The sequence below is a fragment of the Sycon ciliatum genome, chromosome 6 (genome assembly GCF_964019385.1).
Source record: "Sycon ciliatum chromosome 6, ocSycCili1.1, whole genome shotgun sequence".
NCBI lineage: Eukaryota > Metazoa > Porifera > Calcarea > Leucosolenida > Sycettidae > Sycon > Sycon ciliatum.
Genome location: NC_088648.1, coordinates 14,444,621 through 14,457,296, shown reverse-complemented (window position 1 = coordinate 14,457,296; position 12,676 = coordinate 14,444,621). Strand labels below are relative to the sequence as shown.

The 12,676-nt window shown below is 43.3% G+C and overlaps 1 protein-coding gene across 1 annotated transcript in view; it reads right to left on the bottom strand.

Moving 5' to 3' along the window:
* Positions 1 to 12,057, bottom strand: part of LOC135819439 (fibrillin-1-like) — a 28,007-nt gene extending 15,950 nt beyond the window's left edge. The window contains exons 1-8 of the mRNA XM_065332650.1: positions 11,972 to 12,057; positions 11,622 to 11,722; positions 11,119 to 11,267; positions 8,087 to 8,228; positions 7,561 to 7,638; positions 5,109 to 5,192; positions 3,536 to 3,684; positions 978 to 1,110 (exon numbers count right to left, since the gene is read on the bottom strand). Coding sequence (XP_065188722.1) covers positions 978 to 1,110; positions 3,536 to 3,684; positions 5,109 to 5,192; positions 7,561 to 7,638; positions 8,087 to 8,228; positions 11,119 to 11,267; positions 11,622 to 11,694 — 808 coding nt within the window. The 5' untranslated portion in view covers positions 11,695 to 11,722; positions 11,972 to 12,057. The remainder of the gene's footprint in view (positions 1 to 977; positions 1,111 to 3,535; positions 3,685 to 5,108; positions 5,193 to 7,560; positions 7,639 to 8,086; positions 8,229 to 11,118; positions 11,268 to 11,621; positions 11,723 to 11,971) is intronic.
* Between the last annotated feature and the right edge of the window lie 619 nt (positions 12,058 to 12,676).

Here is a 12,676-nt window from a genome sequence, read left to right as displayed (position 1 = left end):
TACTCAGAATTTAAACAGAAAATTCCAGAAGGTAGAAATCATCCACATGCACAACAAGAATTTAATCACTTGAACTGTTGTGAAAGGGGAGATTCTCCGTACTGGGGGCCCAATGGCAGAAAGTCAACAATTTCAAAGCTCTCCACAACATACAATGCACATGAAAGACCGGCCGGCCCTATTGAATAAGCAAAGCATATCACTATTAATTTTGTTTTTGTTCAGGGGCCTTTAGTACAACGACGATTCCTGATGAGTGTTGTACGAAAACCTGTTTGAATCCTTAATTGTTCTCTACACTATTTCTTCATTTTTTCATCGTTTTATTGCAAATTGTCTCCACCGTTTTACATTGCATGAATAAAGTGTACACAAAATTAATGTCGATTCAGCTTGTCTTATTGATTGCGGTTATCAAACTATTAAAATAATCTGAAAAATAATTAACCTCACTGAGATGGTGAGCCAAGGAAAATATTTTAAATGGAAATCAGGAAAACGGTAGGGAAGGTTCATTGTGCACGTCTGACTGCTCAAAATCTGGTTTAGTTGGCGGACTCTAACGCATAACTAAGTTACGTGTGTCCCACCGTTTTCAATGTTTCCAAAATACATGTACGGTAATTATAATTTCAGAGTTTTATCTTAAAAATAAAATAGAAGAAAACACAAGGGAACGAGGTTTGAAGCAGTTATTCTCTACTGGAACAAGTTTGCAAGCAGGGCCCTTTAATATAGTTGATCCATACGTCGCGTTCCTTTGCGCCCTACCAAATGTGATAGGCGTTTAATGAAGTAATGGGACACATCATGACGCCGCATGTCATTTTCTAGGGCGGGATCATTTGTTTCACGTTGCCCCTTATGTTCTTCTTCAATCTTGCACCCACACCAAGACAAAAACTATCACGTAGAAGAGATATCTCTTGTATCTTTACAGCATACGCTTCAGTAAAAAAAGAACAGTTAGCACTCACTTGAACGGCAGATACCGGCACCCTGGGCGTTTTGGTTTCGCCCTTCACTTGCATTACCACTTTTGAGATTGATGAGCGTTTCCCTCTTTACCCAGATTGCGGCAATCTTTCCCTGGAGGTCTCCTAATAGTTCCTGGATAGACGCAAAGATTGCAGAATTAAAGTTGAGAACGGCAGAAGTAACATTGAGGGTACCAATGTACGTTTTACACTTAGATTCCTGCTAGACAGGATCAGAACAAATGTCTCAGCATTGGCATCCGGCAGTGAATCAGGTGGAGTATTCAACTTCGTTAAGGAACAACTTTCACGCTTATGTTTTCGCGATACTTTCCGCAGATACGACAACGGCACCACAACTACCAAAAACACTTACTCCCCTTTCAGCCTATCCGCCTTTTATTAGCATACTACAATGCCAGAAAAACCTGCAAGGCTCGGAGCATCAAAACCTAGGTGCGGCATTCCCTTTTCATCATGCTATTGGCTCAACTGAGCAATATAACATTACATTGGTGTTATTGAAAATTGGATACATGTATAGGCAAAATATCAATTGCAAGTAAAAATTTAATGTCTACGCATGCATCGACGTCAGCACGTACAAGAGCTGTCAACCCCACGATAGGTGGTCCTTGACCAAAACGTCGCGGCCACGTTTCAAATCGTGACCGCGACCTCCAGAGAGGTGTGCCACGACTTGGCGGTAACATGATCGTAGACGTGAAGCGTATTTGTGTTCAACCTTGGCCTGAAGTTTGTTCAATTTCTCAAATTTCCAGTGTGTTGATTCATGAAACTCGGCGGTTGTCGATTTCATCCTCGACATTTACACATTTAAATTTGTAGTTGCGGTCCTGCACGCACGCACCGCCATATATGCATTCTTTGCCCTTTTTGGACGATGTCAATTTTGTTGTTAGTTGCTCCGTTGTCAGTTGATCGGGTCAGTAGTAGTAGTACTTGTATTAGTAGAGTGACTCAGTGACCAATTTCTACAGTGTACTCGTTCAATGAAAGTGCACAACCGAATAGAGGTGTTTATGGAGATCGGTGTATGTAAGTACCCGCATGCGTGTGCTAGTGTGCGTGCGGGGAAGTGTCCGTGCGCGTGTGGGAAACGGAGTGCAAGCACCAATACTAGTAGTCTCTATCCGGTTGTGCACTTTCATTTCTATTGGGGTTTTTCTTTTCCTTTTTTCACAACCATCACATGTAGCGGAGCTCAAAAGAGACAGAAGCGGAAAGGTTAGCATTTGCTGCCTTGTACGCGAACTGTTTTTTCTTTTTTTATTCCATTTCTCATTTTTCATTCGTGTTGGGTTTACCTATTCATTGTACTGATACATGGTGATGATTGTGCTTCGCTTTGCCCGGAAAAGAGGCCTTCCCACTACCAGAATTTTCACTGCACTGGCACTTGCTCTGACGACGAGGTCAGGAAAGCCAAAGCGCTTGGATGTCAGCCCCTCAAGAGTCCATACCTACATGATTGTATGAATTAATTTCGTCGACTTCAAGAATACGAGCCACGAGGCACTTCCACCAACATGCAACACGCGAAAATTACATCCAAACGGGCCCCAACTTTATTAGGAAACGCACGAACTCTTTTGGATACTATTATTATTAGACACACTCTCATAGCATATGACAAGCATAGCTAATGCAGGCACAGAATCCCCTGAGACAAGGGCGTTGAGCCAGCCACGCATACGAACTGCAATTCGTAAAGTTTGTGCGACAACTTCACGTCTACGTGTGTACGAGGCCTAGTGTGAGCACGACTGCCACGTTTCTGCGTTTTGCTGACGCATGGACGTGTGCTCATGGTCGCAGTGTAAGGGCGCCCTAAGTAAAGTTCCCCGAAATTTCATATCCACCATAAGTTCGAACTTTCGCGTTGCTTAACGTCCTTAGTGATGTAATAGCGAGGTTTAGTCCCACGTAATCCGTGGGTACTTTACGTGTGTGTACCACGTGATACTCAGTGACCCACGTACAGACGTTTTCTGATTCACGACATACCGTGTATGGAGGCTCACCCACGTTCCGCCAGAACGTGGGTGAAAATCAGAATGGAGTGCATTGTGCAACCTGTGAGGGTGCTCAGCTGAAGAAGTTTCCGAAGCACGAAATCAAAATATTGGATGGGCTTCTTAGGCCCGGATAGCTTCGTCTTTGACCAGGTTTGGGCCTTTCGCTTCATGCTTTTGTTTGTTCCGTGTGACTAAACACAACATTGCAACGTGGGTGCCCTTCATCCACTTTACGTGGATCACCCACGTACGCGTTTCCGTTACGTGGGAACTAAACCTCCCTACTTGCTTCTACACACGAGTCACAGAGTACCACGCGTCTGGATTGTTGAAACTAACAGTTTCATGCCAGATGGCAATCTGAAGATTGCCATGAACATATTAGTTACAGCAATCCAGACACGTGGTACTCTGCGACTCGTGTGTTACTGCTCTGCTTCCGCATTGAGCACTCTATCGAACCGGAGGACTCCGCTCTCTGTAACTGCTGCTACATGTATAACCAATTTCACATCTTACCCTATAGCACCGGTGATTCTTCTTCAAAGAGTCATGTTCTTTGCGTCTCAGGAGTTCACACCTAAACTGGTTGACCGCATCTCCATATCCAGTTTGCTCAAGCCTGATGGTGAAATTCACCTCGGCACATATCTTGGAATATACCGGTGCTGTTGTGGAGCCACAATGCACATACATCAACAAATAAATGTTGGCAACAGTCCAAAAGCAAAGCCATACAATTTTCAAATTACTTTATCGTCGTAGGCAAAGTTTCCTTTTAAAATTAACGGACGGACGTTTTCCAAATGTCTTCGCATTCACTTTTGTTCTCTAATTTTCCTTCTTAGCTTTCGTCCTGGTTGATATAGGCTGGTGCGTTCGCATTATGCTTAGCCTTTATCATCCCGACCCTTCAAGGATTTATTCTCTCATTTCGAGATTTATCACCCAAGTGTTTTTTGGGTTGTTTAACCCCAGGGGTCAACATAGCTGGGTTAGAGGGATGTTCCCATTTGGGAACAATGGGATAATGGGCGCATAAAATACCCAATTTAGATGATAACGTTCCTATTGAGAGTGATCGGATTCATCCAAATGGATTGGTGAGAGAAACATTTCCCAGTTTCCCTAGTGCCAAAATTGCCCAAAAGCAATTGGCAAAAGCAATTCATAGGGAAGAACTAGTGAACTAAAGATAAAACTAAATCCCACGGTTACAACTAATCATTAGTCGTAAGGAATAATCTTTTACTTCAACTGCTCAACTTCTTGTCCTAGATGGGGAAAACTAAGGAAGTTAAATGGGGTACGCATGCTCCTCTCAACATTTATATCATTCTTGTTATTCTAATTGCGTTTTGTGGCTAATTCCCATGAAAGGAATTATCCGCAAAAGGGAATGGTCAAGTTGTCACCGGGGGTTGCCAGATTCAAGAGGCATATTATCACCAGCCGCCTGATCTAGTTTTGTAGTATATCTTTACCTGATAAGCCTCCTGTCGGTATAAGTATCTTGTAGTCATGGTGATTTCCATGGTGATTACCTTGGGCCGAAGTTACGTAGACATTACGTCCATGCATACATTTCGTTTCATTATTCATTTAGACTTTATTTGAAGGATTCTCCAAAAGTAAATGGATACTGGTTAGTTACTTTTGTGATGTCTCTTCAGGCGATAGATATGAAAATCAGACTAGTACTTCTTTTAGGGAAAAGTGCAGTGCTACATGGGAAATGGCAGGGGTGTTATTAATGTGGTACCAAGAGTCCATAACCCCAGGGGGGGGAGGGGTTATGGACTCGTGATGGTACTGTTGAAGGTGTGGTCACTCATGAAAGTGGGTATTTACCTAAGGTGAAGAAGACGTTGGTGTGACTTCGCGATAAATGAGGAATTGTGTGTTGCTCCCTACGTGGGAGCTTGCAACTGAGAATTCAAGTCGGCAGGAATAGCGCAAGCTCCCACGAAAGGAGCAACACAAACATCTTTAAGACAATAGAATAATAAAAACAATGTAAAGGTTCGTCGTAAAGAATATTCCAGGTGAAGGCCTGATAAACATTTCAATGAACGCCGCTTGCGACACTTACCACGACATATGTAACTTCCAATGGTGTTTGTACAATTGAAACCAGGATCGCAAACATCTGGCGAGTCCACACACTCATTTCGATCTATCTCGCATGCAACATAGAAAACAAGACACGATTTATAGACGTGAAAATGGTTATCTTTCTAACGAATCTGAGGCCAACACAAAGAAAATCTAGACTTGTTGAGAATACATGCACTGCACCATAATCACAGGTATTCCAGGTGTCAAATGGTTCGAAAATGAATTTGCATTTTAATGCAATATTCATTTAAAAAAGTTCCAAACACCGTCATTCACGTTAATTACAGGCCGAAAGACACTTCAGAATTCAGAAAACACTTTTAAAAGATAAAGGCAATTTCGCTGATATAGGCCGGATAGCTCGGAGGCGGCTTCTTTGTATCGTGAACCAAGCATAAAGATGATTACATCGAACTACGGAATAGGGAGAACCGGGATACACTTCGATATTAAAATAGAGGAATTTGTTGGGATGCAAAGCTAAGAACAAAGACACGATGGACCGAAGATGAAAGCATCATGGCAGCATCATTTCGCCAGCTGACTAGTGTTAACATGATCACCGCACACATCTTTGAGAAGTTATGTGCGCTGCTGCCACGCATGTAAGAGAAATCCGCTCTCGATCCACGTATCGAGCTCAAAGGTTTTTCTTACATCCCACGAGCCAACGGCTAGTTTGTCATGGCACCAAGCGGCGACCGCACAAAAATCAAGCGCTCAGGGGCTTTGCAAAACATTGCACTAGCTTCCCAGGACAGGAAAACTGTGCGGGCCATCTTGCGCCACTGTTTCGCTGATTTGTTGTCTTGGAGCAGTTCTTCTTTCTCGTCTTGTTGAGCTGTTGATCAACAAGTGACTCTTCGCGGCTGCTTTCATTCGAGTTTCTGGGAGCGCAGGGTTTTTCCCATGATTTCTAAGTGCTGGTAGCGAAGGGCATATGAAGGTGCTCCGTGAGTGCTTTCCTGCCACGTGGTTGGATTCGGCTAGTGCATGACTGTGGGAGAGAAATTTGAAATATTTCTCAAGTGATATTTAGTGAATAAAATATTTATTTAAGAAGTTGATTGTTCCAACTAGGAACACACGCTTCTTGCCGAACTTGACACTTGACTGACTCAAGACTGCCATCCGGAGCACACGAGGAGCACGTCGCACCTTCCACTCGGCAAACCTGCAAGAAAGCACCACTCCCTGCTCAATACACAGTGTTTTGGGTGAATTCCCCGAAACACTGTGTATTGAGCAGGGAGTGGTGCTTTCTTGCAGGTTTGCCGAGTGGAAGGTGCGACGTGCTCCTCGTGTGCTCCGGATGGCAGTCGTGAGTCAGTCAAGTGTCAAGTTCGGCAAGAAGCGTGTGTTCCTAGTTGGAACAATCAACTTCATGACTATTACCGCCGAAGTCGCAACTTCTAAGTTCGTAAATTTATTCAAGACCACTAAAGTCTTGTCGGCGCTTGGGGACATGTTGTAGCAGACTATGGTGGTGGTCTACCCCACATTTCAAAACGTAGCATCTCCCCTGAAGATGGCCTTCGCAATGGCCGCCTTTGGACAGTTTAAATAGATCGATTCGTTCGAGGGACTCAGCAAGTCGTCAGTCGAAAGTTGGATTGCTAAGCATTACTAATTTACTAGGTAACTTGAATCGGTTTGCGAAGATAGTTGGTTCAGCTGCGCTTTGTTGTGGTGTGCAGCGGTGGCCCATCGTTTTTGTACCTTGTTTGAATACTTGGCGAATATTTTTTCGATTATTTTATTTTGGAGCATATCGAAGGAACGCAGCGTTTGGGACCAAACTGTCCTGCTGGGTGAATGAAGTCCACCAGGGGTTAAAAGGAGCCAATGTTCCAACGGCCTATCATTTGCGGAGATTGGAGAAAGGACAGCAGAGTTACGATAATTTGAACACTGGTTTATATGCCCTGTACAAATGTATGCACTGTCAGGACGAGTTTACTCGTCCTCGTAAAAACAGCGAACATATTTTGGACGAGTTAACTCGTGCTCGGTCCACAAAGGGTTAAACTAGTCAACATCTTTAACCACCACATATTTTCAGGCATGGCCAGATTTCCGATTTCGCTCAAAGTTCGCTCCTTTTATCAAAACAATTCCCCATTCGCCACATTGTAACACTGGCATTACGTACTTTCCGTCTCCTTAGTACCTGCATGCACAATATTCTCTGAAAATCACTGCTTTAGACAACTCTTCTTGGAGCCCTCGCCGACGTGTCGAGATTGCCTAATGTTGACGTTCCTGACCCGAGAGCCAGACAATATCCGCCCTCCGGATCGGTAATAATATTGCTCGATCCAATCTCTACAGTAGCCATACTCAAATCTTATCTACTCCTGAAAATCATTTCAATGAGCGCCGAAGCAAGACCGTGCCTCGAACAAACAGCAGATCACGTGGCCTACCTTCACACTTGTAACTCCCTTTGCCATTGACACAGATTTCTCCTTGAGAACATGGATCAGTGCTGCACTCATCCCAATCTTACACATGGAGAAAACAAGTGATTATACAGAGCAATGAGAGCACGGACATGCAGTGGGGATAGAATCCAAGGACTTTTTCCTCAAGGTTATAATACATATAGTGCATATGAATGCAAATGTGGAATCACAAAAATATCCATCGATATGCTAGTGTGTAGTATGCCCCGCCGAGTGTCGTTATACGCAAAGTTGACTGTATAATTATAATAGAAGCATTTAAGTGAATTGACAAAACTGTAACTTGTGAAAATACTGCCACTGGCTTCACGCAATGGTTTCGGTCGAGGAAACAAGCAGTCAAGCACCACCCCAAATGGCGTTCGCCAGTTCGAAAATGTATCTTGAATGCTTCACGGAACAACGAAAATATGGACCTCGTGATTCCCAGAGTGAGATACTGCTATATGTCCTCATTATGAGAAACCAATTTATGTACATCGCTTACCTCTTGCACATATGAATGGTCTGGGCGAATCGTCCGCCTGCTCAGTGATCCTGGACCTCTTGATATCAAGAGAACCTTTTCCCTGTCTTTTGTAAAGCCATATATGTTGTAGTCCCCGCCTTTCAAGTCTGGCTATTACTTTCTGGAATCAAATTTAAAGCAGGCAGGCACAGCGGGTTGGTCAAAGACAATGATTGAGATACGAGAGATACCTGGTTCAAGTCTTGCTTGGGAGCGGTTTTTCCAGCCGTGCTGCTACCCACAGTCAACTGGGAACTTGTGGCCAGGCACAAGGGGTACATGCATGCGGCTAATGGGGTTTCTCGGCACTTGTACTTTCGATTGCACAATTGGGTCCAGGTTTTTAAATTCTCGAATTAACGGATTGCGGCCATGTAAACGAACGACTACACGTAAAAATGTAAAATGGGATCACGTTTTAGCCTGTGCACACCTCACACGTGCACCTAGCATGGCATTAGGGAGGTTTCGCTCTACCGAATTACGTATGAAAATAACGTAGGAACTGCACGAAATTTTCATACGTGAAACATCAGAGCTACTAGGGAGGTTCTGCTCTACGTTTTGGGAACGCGACGCAAAGAATCACGCGAACTCTCTTCGTGTTCCCGTAACGTAAAGAAATCCTGTTCTGCTCTGCGTTCACGTAGAGTAGTCACGTGGAATGTGTACTGGGAATTTCCCCTTCCATATCTGGCAGTTTTCGGCCTGCACTCGAACGATACCCAGCAGATCCCTACGCATTTTCTTTGCGTGTGCCACAACGGAGGGAACCTCATCTACACGTAGAAATCGGGACCCAAAACACACAAAGCCGTAGACTCCAACCCAGACATCTGCTCTCTACGTGATTTCCCTACGTTTCACGTATAGCAGAACCTCCCTGTTGACTTTCATCAATTCACTCTATGTGATTTCTCCACTCTATGTGATTTCTCCACTCTATGTGATTTCTCCACTCTACGTGATTTCTCCACGACTGCTAAACATGCGTGGTTGCTTTGGAGACGCGTTGGCTGCACGTGCCCACCGCATGCACCACGAACAGAAACCGCATTTACCCTTTTATTTTGCACGTCTAAGCCAACAGTCCAACACCCCTCTCCGTACTTCATGTTCCCTGGACTGCTAAAAATTGTCCCTATCCAACAAAGTCTGCCAATGTTCACACATATATTCTCATGAAATGCTTCCACTACATTATATTTGTTATCACATTATAAACAAATTCACACAAATTGAGTGTCAACATACACACAATGTCATAACAAACATTATAATAATAATAATCATACCGCTTGCATGTCTTTATCTCTATACATTTCCTCATCTAATTTTCTTCATCTTTCTGTGAGAACCGGACCTATAGGCTGGTAAGAAGGCAATCATGCCTGTGCAATTGGTGAAGTAAAATAAAAGTCAACAACAACAACAACAACGTGGTGTACGGTGTGTGTACTAAGTTTGTCGCGCGGCTTGAACGTTGCCATGCATGACATGAAAAAATCCGGAAAATGCGAAATATATTTTAAAAAGTCCTACGGAGGACCCAACGTAGAAAACAGCTTTCGTACGGAAATCCGTAGAGAGATTTAAGTGTAACCGAACGGTGCATCCACTTTAACTAATTCTAAGATTGATCGAAATGTGTGTAATCGAACGCACCCAATAACTTGCTATGGTCTTTCCGCGTTTTCGGCTGGGTCACAACGAAGAGCGACCGGAATGAAAAGAAATCGTTGCGTTTACTACTATCATTTACGCGATCATGCAGAAAACGCACCCGAAACCGAACGAAAATGGAAACGCACTTCAAAGTGGTTTGAAATGTTTTCAAAACGTCTCCGCCCTAACGTTATTTATACAGTGAAAAACGATTGGAAAGGAGCGTGGTCATGGGAACCATTCCGCGCCGGAATATACATGATATTATGGTGTGGACAATATTGAAACCAAGTGCACAAAACAGCATTCATGAGCTAGAAAACTGCAACTAGCGTGTCGATTCGCGCAAATGGTTTGAAAACAATTCAAGGGCAATTCCGTTCCGTTTCATTTCGTTTCGTTTCGTCTCCGTGTAAACACTGCCTTATTAATTGTTATCATTGTCTCTCCATCCAAGTCTAGCATGCACAGTGGTTCCATTGCTATTAATAATCATGCCTTTTGGGATTTTGATACTGCATAGGCGGCATTGAGTATTGGCTCTATTTCTAGGTCTATTGAAAAAATGTTTATCTTTCGCCAACTGGAAAAGCCAGGAACAGCACGTACTTCCTGCATTTATAAGCCAACCCCACAAGCAACAGTAGAAGTATGATTCCATAACACTCGTGCTCTTGAGAACGCTTCAGAAGCATTCAGAAGCATTGAACATTAAATGTTTTAAGCAAGTACAGGTCAATCGCCAAAGGATAATTTTGGATCTCTTGAGGGAACTTTAGAGGGCCGATAACACAAAGCCTACAGTCCATTTATCGGAAACAGTCCCGCTGCCTTTTGGAAATCCTATTTGGGCAGAATTGAGGATAAAAACCCACTTTAAATTTCAAAAATCTGGGTTTGGGATCTGCTTTTCCACACATTTTACCATGGCATACCTGTCCTAATTTTGTATAACCTGGCTGAATTTCTATTTCCCTGTTCTTGGACTTTTCAGCCCTCAAATGTGGCAAGGAGTAATTGCACGGGTCACACAACGCAGAATGTACTGTTGTTTTCACGATATCTACAACTATGTGCGGGAGAAACCAAAAAGTTAGGGTGCCAGTTTCCAATGAATGGACTGTAGAACAAACGATAGGGCATGACGTTGGGAGTGAACAGGAAATTCTCATCATGGCACTTATATTCTGATACCAGTCCTACAGACAGGATTAAATATATCTAATAACCACAGTGCCTTGACAAACGAATCCATGTGAGTGCCTTATTCGTTTGATGAGGGTGTTGGTGTTATAGTGATTGAGTGCAGAATTTTTTCAGAACTTTAAGACATGCTAAATTCTTACCTTGTAGCACTGGGATTTTTTCAGCAAGTTATGTTCTTTGATTCTAAGAAGCCCTATGTTCTGTTCCGAACACGCGCTACGGGCACCTCCGTACGAAAGTTTGTTGGTATTGATGCTAACATTGAATCCGTCACAGAAAAATTTCCTCGCTGTGGAGAAAGATCACAATGGGCACATCGTATCTGACATTTTACGCAACTGGCGTTGTTTCGTCAACAATTCTGAATGTATCATTGTATTTACAGCTACATATACATGTATAAAATCAGTAAACGAAGCACAGATGCCATAATAATTATTATAGTTTCAACTAGACCTTTCATACCATACTTTTCAAGTCGAATACAATGGTGATAAGCTTGTAGTCAAGCCACAACACAGACACCCCATATGCACATTATCAGCAAACCTACACTGCAGTATTGCACTTGCACTGGGTTTGCCACGCTTTAGCAGCAGCAAGTTATCAGATCTTGGCGCCTCGAATCACGTGGCATTCTCACCTTCACATTCCGGTAGCACATCCAAGGCGGCCAAGGAGACCAACACCAGCACGGGGAGAAGTGGCACTCGCATATTGATACAGGTACGCGAAATGTGGTTTCTACGTTTGGGAGAGAAGAAAAAGAAAGTTTGCATATCCGTAGCGTATCATAACACAATCGAATATTTATATAAAAGCGAACAATTATGCTCCACAACAGTGAGACCAATTTTGCGATGCAACAAAACATCCATCAATGTTCATAAGCGCACTGAAAAAATCTAACAGCTATTATGCCAGGCCACAGTTAAGAGGATGCCATACAAGATGCACCGACCCCAGAGTATGGCAATAATTCAGGCGTTTTACCTTTCTCAGCAAGGGGTTCAGATCGCTGCCCGAAGGGATGGCAGTAGACAGATCAGTACACCAACCTTACCCAACTAAGAGCAAGGAGAACTGTGACGACTATTTCATTATCACTGTTTTTATAATTCATTTTGTTCCTGGTGTTAGTCCAAACATGGGCTTGCAGCAATCGATTTCAAATACGGTAGATAGGATCATGGGGCCTAGGCTAGGACATGAGGTTGTGGGCCTAGCCCTAGGCAGTGATCCAGTTCTGCCTAATATGGGGCTAGAAAATTGCTCTTGAGGCAGCATCACTTTAAACTGGATATTCAACGCATAATGATCTCCAAGCTGCTGATAGCATTCTATGTATAGTTGACTTTGACGCTCTATATATAGTTTCTCAAGTCTTACTCCAGCGGGAATTCTCCCTGAGTAGTACAGGGCTCACTGCGTGATGTGAATTCATTCCACACCCTATTTTTGTGAACAGAGGTACCGGTACACCCGTATAAAGCACTTCTGCCACGGAGTATTTTTAACATCTGGTTTGCCACGTTACAGATTGCGACACGAAAACTTGCCTCCAATTCATCCTACAGAGTGTCCGATAGCTCTGATATGAGTGCACAGAATGAAGCCGTTGAATTCTCACCAAAGAAATGTACTGCTCTTTACATTCTTATTATCACTCCTTGTAGGAAAGAGATGGGACATTATGAA